At 41.7% G+C, this 19,370-nt stretch overlaps 2 protein-coding genes across 2 annotated transcripts in view; both read left to right on the top strand.

The window, feature by feature from the left end:
* The window catches only part of LOC308074168 (GTPase IMAP family member 8-like), a gene marked incomplete at both ends in the record, with an annotated part of 708,175 nt that overhangs the window by 300,645 nt on the left and 388,160 nt on the right, over positions 1-19,370 (top strand). The window lies entirely within an intron of this gene.
* Positions 2,788-19,370, top strand: part of LOC308074076 (uncharacterized protein) — a gene marked incomplete at both ends in the record, with an annotated part of 120,638 nt that continues 104,055 nt past the window's right edge. The window contains 2 exons of the mRNA XM_080413410.1: positions 2,788-2,890; positions 5,520-5,573. Of these exons, the coding sequence (XP_080269536.1) occupies positions 2,788-2,890; positions 5,520-5,573 (157 nt within the window). The remainder of the gene's footprint in view (positions 2,891-5,519; positions 5,574-19,370) is intronic.

Consider the following 19,370-nt stretch of genomic DNA (forward strand, 5'->3'; position numbering starts at 1 on the left):
TCTGATTATGATACACCGTGAATGTTCACATCATGTCTAGTCTATACGCCGACATGGACAGTCGCAAGCGAATTAGCTCTTGCACTCACGGCAACATTTTTGCCAGATTTTCACTGGATTTGCTTCTCATCTTCATCTTTCTGTGGACGACGTATTCATTCCTTGAATCACCACAGAATCTACACCTGACGGAGACAGAAAAGGGGAATCCACGGGAAATGAGAAACGAAAAACACTCAGATTTCTACCTGATCGGCGCTACGGTATCAACAAAATATCTGGGATTTGCGGCTGGAGTTCTCCATACACTCCTGGCCATGAATTCGGCTAGAAAGAAGAACGCACCTCCGGCAGGACGCATGGACCGAAGATATTTAATCATCCTTTTTCTTCTCCTGTCGGGTGATATCCACGTTAATCCAGGCCCAGTTACCACCAGGCAAACTTCTGCCCGTTTGGCGAGGGAGGAAAACCTTCTCCCCCAACCCCCACAGCTGGCTGCTTACGACGGAACAAAGGCTTTGATGGACACTTACGCCTCAACACCCCCCTCCCCCCCGATACTGCTCCTCAGCGTTTTCTCTCATTGGATAAACATCTCTCCATCGAACAAATGAACAAATCTTTTGGTGTAGGCTTGCACATGATCCACCTCAATGTGAATTCCCTTGTAGGAAACAAGCTAACACAAATCAGGCAGATGTTTTATGATGGTAAGGTTGACATTTTAACTTTCTCTGAAACTAAACTTGATCATACGATAAGGGACTCTGAGATTGAAATTGAAAACTACAAACTCTTCAGAAATGATAGGAGCATTAATGGGAGAAATGGGGGTGGTGTATGCATGTATGTACATAATGACAATGACTGCATCCTTCGCGAAGACCTGAAGGATGCAGCCATTGAAGCTGTGTGGGTCGAGATCATTTTTAAACATGCCAAACCTGTGCTAGTCGGTACCATATACAGACCTCCTAACCAGACTGATTTCTATGAAAGACTTGAGGAGTGTTTAGCTAAGGTGGAATATGCGGAGATGATACTTCTTGGTGACTTTAACACAGACATGCTCCGTAAGGAAGCGTCAGTGTATAAGTCATTCAAGGGGTTTTGTCATCGGCACTCATTCCACCAGCTGATCACTCAGCCCACAAGGCTGTGTGTTTCCACACAAACTACCATAGATCTCATTCTAACAACGGACAAGGACAAAATCCTCAATAGTGGTGTTTCTACCTGTGGCATATCTGATCATACCATGATCTTCTGCACCAGAAAGAAACGTAAACCTAAGACCGGTTACCACAAATCAGTCATGATCAGAGACCTCAAAAACTATAAGAGTGAGGACTTAGATCACAGGCTAGAGGAACTGGACTGGTCCGACGTACTAAACAGCACACAGGTAGACAAATCTTGGCTTGGTTTCAAAACCAAATTCATTCAAATTTTGGACAGTGTGGCTCCCATGAAAACCATCAGGGTTAAATCCCGCTCGGTACCATGGATGAATTCGGACATCCTTACTGCCATGAAAGTCAGAAACAAAAAGTGTTTTGAGCTTCATAAAGGTAGGATCAAACTCTCCAAATGGGATGGGCAAAAAGCACTGCTCTCGATGCCCTGCCTCCTTGTAAGGCATTGCATGGAGGGAGTGAAAAAAAAGAGCCCTGGTGGGTTGGAAGGGGGGGAGGGGGGAGGGGGGCGGGAGTGGGGAGAGGAGCAGGGACGCGAAGGCGTGTGGTGCAGGATATGTTACATGTGTGTATGTGTGTGTGTGTGTGTATATGGAAGCCTGGGATATGGCCTTGGTGCTTTCACCCAGTCCAGTAATCTCTTCTGCGCTGATGTCAAGAGCGTACGCTGGTGTAGAGCGATAACAGCGAGTGGGAAGGCTGTGCGAGAAAGTCCTTGAATGGATTCCGACCCAAAGTCATAACACCAGGTGTCCATGAGCGCTGGTGGTGGGGGGGGTGGGTGTTGGTACGGGTAGGCTTGGGGGGGGGGGGGGGTGGTTTGCCATCTTCACACTGTATTTCGCTGGGGGAAAAAGTCCAGGTTTTTTGGTGTGGGGGGGTCCAAATTGATCCTAATAATCCGAAGCAGACAATTTGTCTACTGTTTATACTGTAGTGGGCCATCCAGTCTGTCTATGCCCGCTCTAATCATGGTCAAATCGCCTCGCAGCGCGGTCATTTCGCCGCGCAGAGCAGCGGCTCGCTCAGCGTTGCCTCTGGCTTCGTCCGCCGCACGTGCCATGATGTTGTCCAGCTTGGTGTCCAGCCCCCGGACCCTCTCGTTGGTGTTATCCATCTCGTGCCTTAGTTCAGTGATGTTGCCCAGCTTAACGTCCAGTTTGGGGATCCACTCGGTGATGTTATTCATGTCGCGTTTCAGCTCAGTGGTCACACCTGTCTGAGTAGCCAGCGCTCTGCTCGACTCCGCTCCGTCCAGGGCAGCTCTCTTGCCAGTTTTTCGATACACAAGTGCAATGCCCGCTCCAATCAGCAAGAAACCTGTTATCATACAAACGAAAAGATAGACATCTTCTATGTCCTCAATCGACAGGACTTCCAAACACAGAACTCGCCACTTGTAGTCCGAGTCCCCCATGTATCCGGCCAGATAAGTCCCATCTGGGCAGATTGGCTCGTCCGGTCCAGATTGCCGGGTTGAGAAAATGTTGTCAATTGCGTTTAGCGACCAGTTAATAATATAATCCATGTTTTCACCCGAGACTGTTCGCTCGTGCAGTGTGGTGAGGCTGGAGAGTTGTGGGATAGGATGGGAGGAGGGAGGAGAGAATGCGACCGCCTTCGTGAGCAGCTGAGGAAAAAGTCCTCAGCTGCTATGTCCTCAGCTGCTACTCTGGGTGCTATGGTGAAGAGTATGTTGACTCATTTTACGAAAAACAGGGTGTACGCAAAGATGTTTTTAAACTCTCCCCTGTGAAAACAGAAGAGGTGTTTAAAAAATGGAGTGCTCTTCATCAACACAAAGCCACAGGCCTCGACAATATCCCCGCCAAATTTCTAAAAGACTCGGCCGCCTCCATTGCTCCAATCATTACCCACATAATAAACCTCTCCATCATACAGGGACGGGTCCCTAACGATTTAAAAAAAGCAAGGGTGACCCCTCTGTACAAAAAAGGAAACAAATTAGACCCTGGCAACTACCGCCCTATTTCTATTCTTAGCTCCATCTCGAAAGTCATGGAAAAAATAGTCTATGAACAGGTCGATAAGTATCTTGCCGAGAAAAATCGAATCTACATATTCCAATCGGGTTTCAGAACAAACCACTCCACTGACACATGCCTTCTCTATTTGAACGACTCTATCAAAAAAGATGTCGACAAGGGCAAATATTGTGGCATGGTCATGCTGGACCTCCAGAAGGCCTTTGACACCGTTAATCACCCAATTATGATCAATAAACTCAAAGCAATAGGTTTTGATGATACGTCAGTGAACTGGATGAGATCCTACCTGGAAGGAAGGGAGCAAGTGGTGGAAGTAAACGGCACCCAGTCCCCCCCCCTCCCTGTGACTTGTGGTGTCCCACAAGGAAGTATACTAGGACCTTTACTGTTCCTGATATTAATGATATGTCATCAGCCTGCGACTGCAAACTGTTCCTGTTCGCAGATGACTCTGCCCTGCTAGTCTCGGACAGGGACAGGCTGCAGGTTGAGAAAACTCTCAGCTTCGAACTCAACAAGATCTGCATCTGGCTCTCTGACAACAAACTTTCATTACACCTGGGTAAAACTGAATCCATTCTCTTTGGGTCCAGTCCTAACCTTAGCAAGGTAGAGAGTTTCACGATCAAAGTGGGTGGTGATGTCATCAAAAGAAAGGATGAAATTACCTACCTGGGCTCCATCTTGGAGGCAAACCTCTCTGGTAACAAAAACGGCGAAAAAGTGATCAAAAATGTCAACCAAACAACACGCTATTTGTGGAGGATTGATCGTCTAGTCAGTAAGAATATTTCTGAAGATTCTTGCAGGGCCCCTCATTCAAGGTCATTATGATTATGCATGCACTTCATGGTATCACAACACCTCCAAGGCCTTAAAAACAAGGCTCCAAACATCCCAAAACAAACTTGTAAGTCTACTTCCTGGCCTCAATCACAAAACCCATCTAACCCCTGCTCATTTTGCTAGGATTGGATGGCTTAGGGTTGAGGACAGAGTACAGCAACTTGCTATGGGCCTGGTCTTCAAGATACACCACAACATTGGGCTCCCCCTGTATTTGTCAAAATACTTCCAAAATGTTAATGAAGTCCATGATCATAACACCAGAGGCAGCTCCACAAATCATGTTCAACCCAGATTTGGCTCAACTAAGGGAATGAACTCGTTCTCATGCTATTCATCAAAAATGTGGAATGCCCTACCAAAAGGAGTAAAGGAGTGTAAAACCCTACTCACTTTCAAAACTGCCCTAAAGATACACCTTCAGGAGGCTGCAATTCGAAAATGGCAAAGTCTTAACCTACCCCCCTACCCCCCCCTCCTTCATTTTCCTCTTTTGTATATATATTTTTTTTTCTCTCTTCATACCAGTAACCTGAAAGCTGATTGTATGACATTCTGTATAGTAGTGTGTATATCTGTCTGCCTCTTATATGTCATCATGATTTGTGTGCATGGGGTTCTCATCTTAAACAAGCTGCGTGCTTAATGAGAGTTCCAGTTTAGTAGACCTTGTATTGTGAATTTGTACTTCCATGTACTGTTATGTACTGTCATGTACTATTCTCATGTCTTACTAAATAAACTACATCAATCAATCAATGTATACTTTAGTGCCAGAGGTTTTTTTAAACAGGGCAGCGTTTTGCCAGCGTTTCTTACCGTTTACGCCGATCGTTTTAGAGCTGCAGAATCCACCACGAGGACCCGGATGTAAACAAAGGGTGTCTGGGCGATGGCCGAGGGTCCCGTCTAACAACTGGAAAAATTACATTTCTACCACGATCCGCCATTGCAGAGTGATCGCCCGTCGAAAATGGCTTGTTTTGACCACTGTAAAAAAGTATGGAGATATGGACCTTTTTCTCAAGATCCTATCATTGGAGCGGACGTCACATCCATCCGTTCCATTTTAAAGGGTCCTAGGATCATTCCTAAGTTGCGTTAGAGCGCCCCTTGTGAAAAAAGAAAATATATATATGTATATATATATATATATATATATACATATATATATTGAAAAAACGAAGATTTAAACGTTTATGGCACTCAATGGGTGTATTTGCAGACACGAAGGTTCTCGTGTGTTAAGACCATTTTTCAATATATATATATATATATTTACCATTTTGGACAAAATATGCTATAAAAATAACTTTGATAATGAGGATAGACTCATGGTTTGGAAATGGAGAATTTATTTACAACTGAAGTTACTGCAACTACCGAAGCTTTAAAACAGCAAACACTGCATGAAAAAATCTTACGTTCAAACATAATGTTTTTCTCTTTTTTATCTTTTCCCCAGACTTCCTGAACCTCCCTGTGTATAAAGAGGAGGTTTCTGCCTATCAACAGGAGAGTAGCTGCAATCTGGTCCAGGAGGAACCACAACCTCCACAAATTAAAGAGGAACAGGAGGAGGGGAGCTCCAGTCTGGTCCAGGAGGGACCAGAACCTCCGCAGATTAGAGTGGAACAGGATCAGCAATTTCAAAGACCAGAAGAGGCTGAGGCTGATGGATCAACGTTGACGTTACTAGCAGTGACAAGTGAAGATGATGAAATCAGAGTGACAGAGCCTGTAGCCAGCACCTCAACTGCATACGTGAAAACACAAGCTGATGTAGAGAACTGTGCAACATCAAAACCGACTAGTGATGACCAGCTCCTCTCTTCACACTGTTCTGAATCTGACACTGAAGACAGTGACTTTTCACACTGTTCTGAATCTGACACTGAAGACTGTGATGACTGGGAAGAGACCAGGGAAGGCCAGTTGGCTTTAAACAGTGTGAAATCACACAAGACACAATATGTCGATGGACAAAGATTGTCTTTGAGCAACAAGCTGTCCCAGGACCTGAAATCATCAAAACAAGCTCACTCCATAAAGAGTCAGACAGTGAAGGAGTTTGGCAAAATTTCAACTGAAAAACTAAATCTGGAGAGGCACAAAACAACTCATACAGGGGAAAAGCCCTTTGTCTGTAAAGTTTGTGACAAAGGTTTTAGTCAAAAGGAAAATCTAAAATTACACATGAGGGCTCACAAAGAAGGAAAACCATTCACTTGTGCAGTTTGCGGAAAAGTCTTTAATGCAAAGAGTCATCTAAAATCACACATGACTACCCATACGGGAGAAAAAGCCTTTACTTGTAAAGTCTGTGGTAAAGGCCTTATTCACAGGGGTGCGTTGAACGTGCACATGAGGACTCATACAGGGGAAAAGCCCTTTACTTGTAAAGTTTGTGGAAAGGGCTTTATTGACAGGGGTGCGTTGAGCATGCACATGAGGACTCATACAGGGGAAAAACCCTTTACTTGTAATGTTTGCGGCAAAGGCTTTATTCAAAGGGGTGCATTGGACATGCACGTGAGGACTCATACAGGGGAAAAGCCCTTTACTTGTAAAGTTTGTGGCAAAGGCTTTATTCAAAGGGGTGCGTTGGACATTCACATGAGGACTCATACAGGTGAAAAGCCCTTTCTTTGTTCAGTTTGTGGTACAGGCTTTAATCAAAGTGGTTCCCTTAAACAACACACGATGACACATACAGTAGTAAAACCCTTCACCTGTACAGTTTGTGACAAAGGCTTTGGTTATCCGGGTAATCTGAAGAAACACATGAGGACTCATACGGGAGAAAAACCCTTTGTCTGTAAAGTTTGTGACAAAGGTTTTAGTCAGACGGAAACTCTAAAAGTACACATGAGGATTCACAAAGAAGGAAAACCATTCACTTGTGCAGTTTGCGAAAAAGTCTTTTATGCAAAGAGTCATCTAAAATCACACATGACTACCCATACGGGAGAAAGAGCCTTTACTTGTAAAATCTGTGGTAAAGGCCTTATTCACAGGGGTGCGTTGAACGTGCACATGAGGACTCATACAGGGGAAAAGCCCTGTACTTGTAAATTTTGTGGCAAAGGCTTTATTGACAGGGGTAAATTGAGCGTGCACATGAGGACTCATACAGGGGAAAAGCCGTTTACTTGTAAAGTTTGTGGCAAAGGCTTTATTCAAAGGGGTGCGTTGGACGTGCACATGAGGACTCATACAGGGGAAAAGCCCTTTACTTGTAAAGTTTGTGGCAAAGGCTTTATTCAAAGGGGTGCGCTGGACATTCACATGAGGACTCATACAGGTGAAAAGACCTTTCTTTGTTCAGTTTGTGGTACAGGCTTTAATCATAGTGGTTCCCTTAAACAACACACGTTGACACATACAGGAGAAAAACCCTTCACATGTACAGTTTGTGACAAAGGCTTTACTGGCCTGGGTGATCTGAAGAAACACATGAGGACTCATACGGGGGAAAAACCCTTTGTCTGTAAAGTTTGTGACAAAGGTTTTAGTCAAACGGAAACTCTAAAAGTACACATGAGGATTCACAAAGAAGGAAAACCATTCACTTGTGCAGTTTGCGGAAAAGTCTTTTATGCAAAGGGTCATCTAAAATCACACATGACTACCCATACGGGAGAAAGAGCCTTTACTTGTACAATCTGTGGTAAAGGCCTTATTCACAGGGGTGCGTTGAACGTCCACATGAGGACTCATACAGGGGAAATGCCCTTTACTTGTGAAATTTGTGGCAAAGGCCTTATTCACAGGGGTGCGTTGAACCTACACATGAGGACTCATACAGGGGAAAAGCCTTTTACTTGTAAAGTTTGTGGAAAAGGCTTTATACACAACGGTACGTTGAAAGTTCACATGAGGACTCACACAGGGGAAAAGCCCTTTACTTGTAGAGTTTGTGAAAAGGGCTTTATTCAAAAAAATGCATTGAACGTACACATGAGGACTCATACAGGGGAAAAGCCCTTTACTTGTAGAGTTTGTGAAAAGGGCTTTATTCAAAAGGGTGCGTTGACCGTACACATGAAGACTCATACAGGGGAAAAGCCCTTTACTTGCAAAGTTTGTGGCAAAGGCTTTATTAAAAGTGGTGACTTGAACGTACACATGAGGACTCATACAGGTGAAAAGCCATGTCTTTGTTCCGTTTGTGGTACAGGCTTTAGGTACAATAGGGATTTAAAAGTACACTTGAGGACTCACAAAGAAGGAAAATCATTTGCTTGTGCAGTTTGCGGAAAAGTCTTTGATGCAAAGAGTTGTCTGAAATCACACATGACTACCCATACGGGAGAAAAGGCCGTATTCACAGAGGTGCGTTGAACGTGCACATGAGCACTGTAACAGGGGAAAAGCCCTTTACTTGTGGAGTTTTTGAAAAGGGCTTTATTCAAAGTAGTGTGTTCAACATACACATGAGGACTCATACAGGGGAAAAGACTGTAAGCCTGTACTGCAATCCGCCATTTCGGGGCTTTGGTCCGCTGAAAACAGGTGGTTTTCAATGCAAAATAAAATGAGTGACGATAGATCATTCCAAAGCTGTGTTAGGTCTGTTCTGGCCCCACAGTGGTGGAATGGACTTCCCACTGATGTCAGGACAGCATAGTCACTGCCCATCTTTCGCCGCAGGTTGAAAACCCACCTCTTCAGGAAACACTACCCTTCCTCTTTGCCTGGCCTACTTGTTAACTAGTTGTACAAACACTTGTTTTATTGTTTTATTGGATCTTGTTTAGTCAATACACTTTTTTGTTTTAGCTCCTGCTCATTTGATTTAGCTATTTTGTCTCATCTGTTTAAGGAAATAGGTAGCTGATATATTGCACTTTTACCTTAGCGCTAGGTATACTCTTGGTTGCTTGTTTTTGCAGAAAATGCACTTAAGACTTCTGGTGATTAGTAGTTTTCGTTCCCTACCTATGTTGAATGCACTTAGTGTAAGTCGCTTTGGATAAAAGTGTCTGCTAAATGACTGTAATGTAATGTCGCCCCTTGTGGAATTTTCAAAAAATTAATGTTTTTTTTGGAAAGAACGCATCAATGCGATCTTGGCCATCAAGTCATGCATTTGAAAGAACGCATCAATGCGATCTTGGCAATCAATGTGTTAATAACTTTTCTTCTATAGTTTGTGGCAAAGGATTTGTTGGAAAGAGTAATCTCAAAACACACATGATTACTCATACAGGGGAAAACCCCTTAGTTTGTACAGTTTGTTGTGCAGGCTTTATTTATAGTAGTGCCTTTAAAACACATGAGGAAACATACAGGAGAAAACCCCTTCAAATTTTGGTGAAAAGGGTAATCTAAAAAAACAGGAAATTGTTTGTGGCAAAGGTTTTGGTGTTACGTATAGTCTAAATAGACACATGAGGACTCATAGAGGGTGAAACAATCTTTAGTTTCAGGTTTATATCAATCAGGCCTAACAGTTAGGCTTACCCCATACTGGCATGTGTTAACGAGAGAAGCTGATAGATGAACAACTTTTTTTTTCTCAAAGAAGTCATTTGAGTTTAGATATCACAGACAGGTAGGCTACATTTATGATGATTCAATCTAATCCAGGATGACAATGACAAGTCCTTGATACTAAAGCAGAGGAATCTTATGTGTTGAAGTGTCTCTGAGAAAGATATTTAACCCCACATTGCTCCCCAGGCTCTGTATTAATGGCACCCACTGTAGTGGCTCATCATAACAATTAGGAGCAGTGTATGTATCAATGTATTAATGAAACTTGCTTTACCTAATAGCTAGGCTGGGTAGATGTATTAATGGCACCCTCATGCTACTAATTGTTTGGATGGGTAAGAGGACATGTCATGTTTTTGCAAATGGAATGTGACAAAGATAGTGGAGTGGGGATCACATTATTATTGATGTTATTGTTATTACCTGTATTATTATTAAATCAAATTACGTACGAAAGCTGAGTGTGTCTTCCATCACTGCCTATAGTCAGTCATGTGATCACCTGTGTCATGCTAGTCCCTGTAAAGGTTTAGTTAAAACTAGCAAATTAATGATAACTATAATTTATTAAATATATTTGCTGATTAACGCTGCACTATGTAACTGTCATTTTCTACCTCGGAGTTGAACCTGGTTTCCTGCACAAGTGTTGAATTTAGTATTTTACCATTCTGAAAGTAAACTAGATGACTCTGTTAATGACTCTGAAATTGATATGGTTGGATTTTCAGTCATCAAGAAAGATATGAGATAGGTATGGAAGATGGGTGTGTATCTATGTGAGATCCAACATTAACTCTCATGTACTCACAGACATAGTTTACATAACAACAACTCCACTGAATCTATTTGGATAAATATAATTTGTGTGCCATCTAATTGGTGCCATCTACAGACCCCCAGACCAAAATGTATTTCTTTACTTAATTTAGGAGTATGTGACAGACATAGGCAGCTCGGAATTAATCTTTGGACAGTTCAGAAACACGCCTACCAGTGACATCATTGTTAAGCATGTTTTATTTTTATTTTTCAATCAAGATTAGTTTTTTAATGCCAGAACATTGGCTTCTATTATATTATGATAACTTTCCAGGAATAGAAAGCCTGCAGTTCCTATTAGCTTGCATTCCCCATTGATGATGTCACTGGTAGGCAAGTTCTTAAACTGCCCACAGCCCTCCTCTGAGACACAGACCAAGTAGACAAAAATGGTTCTATATTATCATGAGCATTAATTAGGGCCTATCATATGAACCTTTTCTTTTTTAAAGATCTTTTGGGGGCTTTTATCCCTTTATTGATACAGTGGAGATAGACAGGAAACAGGGACAAAGAGACAGGGAGTAACACGCAGCAATGGTCGTCGGGATCGGGATTCGAACCAGGCTGCATTAGAGCCATATGTGTTAAGTGCTTGGACCGCTAGGCCAGTGGGTGCCCCATGACGTCATCCTTTGAGTAAAAAGAAAGAAAGAAAAAGAAAAGAAGGAAATGTGAGTACTGAGGACTAAAACGTGCTTGGATCAGCTGGTCAAATTAAAGTATTGAGAAGAACAGTGTAGCTAAGCACTATGGTAACAGTGGGAGCTCATATAAAGTTGATGCTGCTTTAACTCAGACAAAACGATCAGGAAAAGCTGGTCAGTGACCCAAGTTGTGGGCCGTTCACACTGAGCACTATAACTAATATATATTTATATATATAAAGAATGAGTTTTAATAATTGTTCTTAGTTAAGTGGATGGCAGAGTTCACACCAACTATTAAAAAAATACAATGGTGAACGATATAGTTATAGTTATCGTTATAGTTATAATGCGGGATGTGAGCGGAAATCTAAAAGGGTTTCACCCCCACCAAAAGAGTGCACACACACACTCTGGCACAACGCACTGGCCCTCATTTATCAACAGTGCGTATAAACCGGCGTACAGTATATTTTTCCATATATTCGGCCGTACGCCAAAGTCGAAGTCACATTTATCAACAAATCCTACACAGCCGATCCGAGCGTACATTTGGTCCCAGCCTTGATAAATGTCACGGCTGAAACCGAGCGTCATTTAAATAAGACGCCCTTAAATATTCTGGAAACACCCCGATTTTACGACATGAACAACCGAAAAGAAAGAGTTTCGCCGGCTCGCCTCGCCTCGCTGCCTGTCAAGTCACACACACACACACACACACACACACACACACACACACACACACACACACGCCCAACTGTGTCTTTCATGTAATCCGTAGCGGTACAATCTTTGTCACGTAGGCTTGTAGCCTACATGAATGACATATTATGATACCAATCACATCGCCATGAATGGAATACGTTTGCATATCAATTTATTTACCCCATACCGAGCAGTGCGCATTCAAGTTACACTAAAATAAAGCAGTCACACTCGGGCAGGCTGCAGTGATTCCGTGCCGCCACGTTAATAAGAGATTGGAGTGTCAGGTTTATATCCTTAACCCAGCCAGGTTGTAGTCTTCATAACTCTCTATGACATAACTCCATAACATAGGACAAGCTACTGTAAGTTTGTACACCTCACTGTCCATGAAAAGATGTTCGGGAGTCCCGAAAATGCGCTCGCAGAAGCGCTGATATATTTTGATAATAGCAGATCTACAAGCTCACAACGTGTCGCGATGCGACCCGTTGTGAGCTTGCAGATCTGCTATTTTAAAATAGCCAATGCAGCCAGATCTGCAAGCTTAACCGAATGACTGTTAAAGCAGTTTGTTTAAATTACTTTATAAAATGTTATATTTTCACAGGGATTATTTATTAGTGTAGATATACATTTAGGAGTGGATTATGTGTCCAGATGCCTGTTAGACAGTCAGACAATGCTGCTCCGCAGGTCTACAATGGAATAAACGGGCGCAGCCAAAGTCAACAACTGCTCTCTACCAGACGTGAGATTTCAGCGTACGGTAGGATGAATCCAACGTAAGCATATATTGATAAATGCCGAAAGGTGCAGTGATCTCGCCGTACGCCCATTATTTGGTCTGCACCGCGTTGATAAATGAGGGCACACTGTATCTGTTAAAATGCACACAAGACCATATTATTCACTCAAACAGCCTTAAAGGAGAATTCCGGACAAATTAAGTGTTATCTTTCATGTCTCGTTACTCACCTAGCGACGTAAAAAGTGGCGTTCTTTTTTTCCATATATTACCCTGTCGTCATTTTTTAAACACCCTCCGTTGTTATAATGGGAGCGCGTGGGTTATGTGAAGTTCGTCTATTATAACCGACGCAATGTTATTTTTTTCTCTACTACGATTCATTGTAGAGTCTCATGATAGTCAAACATGCGCTGAAAATTCCTGCGAGCCTGCCGTTAATGGCGAACGATTTAACACTGGATGCTTGTTTCTTTCCAGAACCTGGCAACTCGTGTTGCCAGATTCTGGAAACAAGCAACCAGTGTTAAATCGTTCGCCATTAACGGCAGGCTCGCAGGAATTTTCAGCGCATGTTTGACTATCATGAGACTCTACAATGAATCGTAGTAGAGAAAAAAATAACATTGCGTCGGTTATAATAGACGAACTTCACATAACCCACGCGCTCCCATTATAACAACGGAGGGTGTTTAAAAAATGACGACAGGGGAATATATGGAAAAAAAGAACGCCACTTTTTACGTCGCTAGGTGAGTAACGAGACATGAAAGATAACACTTAATTTGTCCGGAATTCTCCTTTAAGCATGATGCAAGCACAGCAAACGTTTACATGCAAAACTCCAGAGACAAGCCTACTCCCCCACGTGAAACCAACTACCTGCCTACACATACGTCATGTCCTAGTTTGAGCGAATAGGGGAAGAGGATCAACGTCACGTGATTCCTTGTTTGACCCGACAAGAACTCGGATGTGTCTCAACTAATATGATTATTGGCAGAATCGCGAAAAGTTAAAAATATTTGGTGGTCCCGTTTTCATTTTTCACAATATCGGTGGTTGTTGCATTTATGGTGAAGTATTGTAGTGCAGGTAAGCCTACTTTTTTTTTTAAATTCAGGCTGTATCGTAGTATGGCACTGAGTGGCTTGAGGGGTTCAATCTCTGTTTGCTCAACTAGAAATTAGAAAGAGTAGCTTACGACACGCGTTGTCTTTATTCTTTTATACTGAGATAAAGAAAAGAGCAATATCCTTTAGTAACAGAAACCTGCAATCTAGTTCGCTGACTTGCATGGGATACTTTCTTGACTTCCACAACTGGCTTCTGCTGTCTACGGACGTCCAAAGTATTTAGCAGACAAACATATATGTTGTGACCATAAGACTGTGACTACATCCAAAAGAAAACAAGAGAAAAGAAACCAAAGCACTTTTCCCTAAAACTCCGAATGATAGTAATGTAAAACCAGCCATGAAAGGCTTTGTATTGAACCGACTGCTGTCCAGTGGTGTAAAGTAACTAAGTACATTTACTCAAGTACTGTACTTAAGTACAATTTTAAGGTATTTGTGCTTTGCATTTACAATTTCCAATACTTTTACTGCTACTCCACTACATCTCGAAGGCAAATATTGTACTTTTACTCCACTATAATTATTTGAAAACTTTAGTTACTAGTTACTTTGTAGATTTTGATTATTATTACAACACATACATTAACCACTTCAGCCCTATATGCATTTCGGCCATTTGAAAATAGCCGATCTACAAGCGTCACAACGCGTTGTGAGCTTGTAGATCTTTTCAAAATATTTGTATACATTTGAAAACTTGTGAAATGGGACATTCTGCATAATGAGTACTTAACTTCTGGTACTTTAAGTACATTTTGATACCATTACTTTTGTACTTTTTACGCAAGTACATTTTGAATGACTGGCGGTAGTAGGAGACACAAAGGAGACTCTTTGTGTCTCCTACCGGAACCGCTGCCGGTCATCAAATTATTGGCTTAGGAATGAGACAAAAACTAAAAAATATCCATGAATTCAAGTCTCCATCGTGACTAATCCATAGAAAAAAAGTCATTTTGGGGGTGAACTATCCCTTTAAGGGAACGTTACCTGGTTCGTTTAATGCGCATGCGTCAAGCACGTTGACTCCGACAGGAAACGGAAGTAGGACGTGTGGTTGTTTCACACAATAGAAAAATAACACGCGGTGAGCAACATAGATCGTGGTGAAAATAAACGTCTCAATAACTTTAGGAAGTAAAGGAGGTAAAATGCGTCAGATGGAGTCTGTACGGCTGAAGATAAATGAACACATGACGTCGGTGGGAGAGGAGATAGTGTGTGTTCTGGAGAAACACACAACAACAACAACAACAACAACAACACACGTTAGTGTGAGAGTGTGTGTGTTGGAGCGCCTCAGTGCGGCTGCAGAGTTCATGTTCAACCTCTTCCAGAGAGAGATAGAGACTCTAGAAACTCTGCTGGAGAAACAAAACAAACTGCTGGACGTGATGCTACAGCCACACATCACACTACACAGAGCAGGTTGGTTTAACATGATGCTACAGCCACACATCACACTACACAGAGTAGGTTGGTTTAACATGATGCTACAGCCACACATCACACTACACAGAGCAGGTTGGTTTAAACTACCTTAATACGAGTTATTGGTGGCTTAGGTACTACTAGCTAAGTTACTAGACTATTTAGTGGCTTATCTAGATTAGTATTAGCTACTATTCACTAAGTTACTAGACTATTTAGTGGTTTAACTACTACAAGACAAGCTACTACTAGGCTAGTAGCTCACCAACTTAATAAGGTCTTATAAGGTATAAACCAGTGGTTTTCACAGTGGGTCCTCACCAGGGGTCCTTGAGGGGTTTCCAGGGGGTCCCCAGCCAAATAGTTAGGAACCAAATTGACCTTATGTGTCTGTAACTCGGAGAGCGTGCAAATGGAACCAAATGGACCCGAGTTGTAATCTCTCAGAGTTAAATTAACACTGATGATACGACAGTCAATCAAATGGGGGTCCGTGGCCCTAATACATATCAAACTGGGGGTCCTTGAAATTAAAATGGTTGAGAATCACTTCTATTGTGTGAGGGTCCCTGGCATATCTTTTCAGATGGGGGTATTAATTGTCACATAAATTGTGATTAATGATTTAATTGTGTTTTTATCGTTGAACACCAGAGCATATGAATAAAAAAGATTCTATATAGGCTTTGAAGTTGCACAGGGCAGATATGGAAAATAACCCATATACAATACATATTTAATAACTTTATACTTTTAATAAAACATTAATTGTGGAAATAGCCGATCTACAAGCTCACAACGAGTCCCACTGTGGTGCGTTGTGAGCTTGTAGATCTGCTATTTCCACTATTTTTTAAAATATATGAAAATTTTTCAACATAATCGCAATCATCTCAAATAATAGTGATTAGGCGATTATGTAATAATTGTGACAGGCCTACTAGTCAGTGGTGGAAATGGCCTGGATTTGCTTTGGGAACCCTACTGGTCACACGCGCGTGCATGTGTGACCCGCGCGCGCGCAACGCCATTTCCACCACTGCTACTAGTAATCACTAGTGCTTTTAGACGTACCAGTCCCACGCGGTTCCGCTCTTCAGTCCAGGTGTTGTTCATGATTGAGAAGATCATTGCAATCCAAGTGGGCCACACCACCCATGACCAAAAAGGATGTCATTTTGTATTTTAAAACAAAAATGTCAGACGCCAGACGACTAAAAGTGGGATCTAGGGACCCTCAGGGTTCCTTGAGGGGGCTCCAAATGGACCCTTTTAAAGGTCTGTAACTCTTGAGAGTGTACAAATGGAACCAAATGGACCCCACTCTCAAGAGTTATGGGGGTCCTTGAACATTTGAGAACCACTGATGTAAAGCATGCCTCTTGACTTCTGTTTGACTATTTAGCTATATAACAAAATCAAATTATAATAATAATATCTTAATCTTATCTTAGAAAAAGAGAGGTAGCCCATTCTTCAAACAACCATATCTTCTGCTTGGCCAGGTTGTACAAAATATTTGGTCAATTTAATGTGCAGAAGAGCTCTCACCTCGAACAGCTGTCTTGTACTGTACAGTGTTGATATGGGCTTGCAGGTCTAAAGATAAGAACCTTAACATATAAACGCCAGCTTTGCAGACAATACACTCTGCTTCTCATTGGTCACGACCAAGACGAAAACACTGATACTTAATTACCTTTTCTGCATTTCGGTGAAGCAGCATTTGCGTTGGCGGTGCATTCGTGTGTTGTATATCAGTGGTTCTCAACCTGTTTTCCTTGGATCCCCCCTTACATCTGACAAAGCTGAGACCCCACATGTACGTGCACGTGTAACGCCCGGGATTCAAACCTGGCAAATTTGTGTTACAGTAGGGTTGTATGCCGTCAATTATGTAAATGACTTACTAAAGGTCCAGGTTCTAAAAGAGATATCATGTCTTGCGGCCCACTCAAATGCCCACTTGCCAGATCTGAAAGGCTACCAGGATACAGTGATACAAATACATTCATCATAATTAAGCATTATTTAAATTTTCTAAAAATGACTTAAATTGGGTGGTATGATGCAGATATTTTGCATAATGTATTTCGAAGAAAATGTGTGTGCGGAGACTGTATGTATTTTTTTTTAATGTGTTTCACATGCATGAGTGGACCATCACTACTGCATTCATTAACATGAGCGTGAAAGTGAAGCGACGTCCGTGCGCTTACGCTTGCACGTCTGGTGCATGTGGGACTAAAATTCTACCACTGCCAGTGTATGTGATGTAATTGAAGACTTTATTATGAGTTGCTGATGCTACCTCTTCGCTTGTTCCTTTCTGTGTAAAGAGGTTTCCCCTGAACATGAGGAGGAGAGGAGCCCCAGTCTGGTCCAGGAGGAACCACAACCTCCACAGATTAAAGAGGAACAGGAGGAAGAGGCTGATGTGTCAACATGGACATCACTACATAAGAATATGAGGTGCAACACTCTCTCAGGTAAAAACATAAACAAAGTAGATCACGTTACATTGTTTCCCCGGGTTTCCCCCTATAACAGTAAAACACTAGCTAGTAATTCAGCAGGCTGAAAGCAGGTGAACACTTACTCTTTATTATTTAGATCCGAGACCTCAACCTTGGTGAAAGGCAAGATCCTAACTATTGAAGGACTGAGGGAGAAAGACAGCCCAGATTGAACATCCAACCTGAGGCCTTTTATTTAAGCTAATTGTATTTGAATTATATGAATTTATTTGGTGAAACTTTGAAATGTGTGCAACCAAGAAAGCACTGTAACTAGCTTATGACACAGACCCATAGCTGTTTTCCATCATAAATTCCATCATAAAACAAAACAAAATAAGGGTATGTGACCTATTTTCAATAAGGATATTATTGTGTTCATAGTAAAACAAACAAAATTAAAACACACTTGAAGTGAACACAATATATTTAATTCCACTTTGCTTATTTATTGAATATTATTGTTAATGCAGGTTTGCTACTTGTATCAGTAGCAATTTAGTAGAACTGTACAAGCAGAACTGTAATATGCGCAAACAAAATACTCAGTCAGTGCAGTTAAGCAAAGTCCAGTTCTATGTACCATCTTATGCAGCATCACACTTAATAATGCCATCAGAAAGCAAGGTTATTTTGCTTATAGTAGTCAACTGAGAAAAAACAAAATCAACATACTTGTCTTGCAGTGAAATTATATTAAGTGTCATTGTGCTTTCAGCAGAGACCAACAGAGGTTTATACTTGTGGGAATTACTCTGCACTTGTTTGGCATGAGATTAAGTCCACAATGTAATGCGGGAGCATTTCAAGAGCAGGCACGTTGCATTATGCAGTAGATCGCCTTAGCTTGGTAGCTCCCTAGCGGTCAGAACGGAAGCGGAAACGTGATCCACCGGTACACCGGATCCAAGCTCCCCACCGCACTGACGTCTGTAAATAGACACCCATTAAACTAGTGTAGAGTCTGCAAGGTTACAAGGTAACAGGATAGGTGCTCACTAGGGAAATCTGGTGTCCACCTTGATGTAAAATTGGCAATTTTTTTCAAAATGTTAAAAAAATAAATATTTTTAAAATGTTTTTAAGTAAAGTATACATGATTAGAACATGCTTAACTCTTTGACTGCCAGAGTATTTTCATAAAGTACTCCCCCAGTGCCAGCAATTTTCGTGTTTTTTTATTTTTATATTTTGATTTTTTTTCATGAAAATAATTTAAAGACACATAATTTAAAGGCACAGCACAAATCCGCCACTAGAGAGCAGCACATGACAGCTTGATCAGGTCGTTGGGTCACTGTCACCCTTCTTGGGAGATTAGACAGGGAAAAACATGAAAACGACGGCCAACTGGACAAAGTAGCACTTGACGCGTTATCGCGTCGTCCGCAGTCAAAGAGTTAAACATTCAACTTAAAGGAGAATTTTGGACTAAGGTTTTCTTACCTTTTCTATGACGTTATGATATCTTAGGATGAATGGTACAGTAGAAAAATGTCATAACTCCATCCCGGGTCCTTCACAGCTTAAAACGTGCGCGGATAGGCCTTGCGTTAGATCACATATTTTAATACCTTTTTTTTTCCAATCTCGTCTAGCAAGACTTGGGGATTTTTTTTTGATGGTTGCATAGCGTTTTGTCACTATGAACGTCAGATCTAAAAAAAAAAAAAAAAAAAAAGCTATTAAAATATGTGATCTAACGCAAGGCCTATCTGCGCACGTTTTAAGCTGTGGCGGACCCGGGATGGAGTTATGACATTTTTCTACTGTACCATTCATCCTAAGATATCATAAAATCATAGA

The sequence above is a fragment of the Gymnoscopelus braueri genome (genome assembly GCF_963280865.1).
Source record: "Gymnoscopelus braueri genome assembly, chromosome: 19".
Classification (NCBI taxonomy): Eukaryota; Metazoa; Chordata; class Actinopteri; order Myctophiformes; family Myctophidae; genus Gymnoscopelus; species Gymnoscopelus braueri.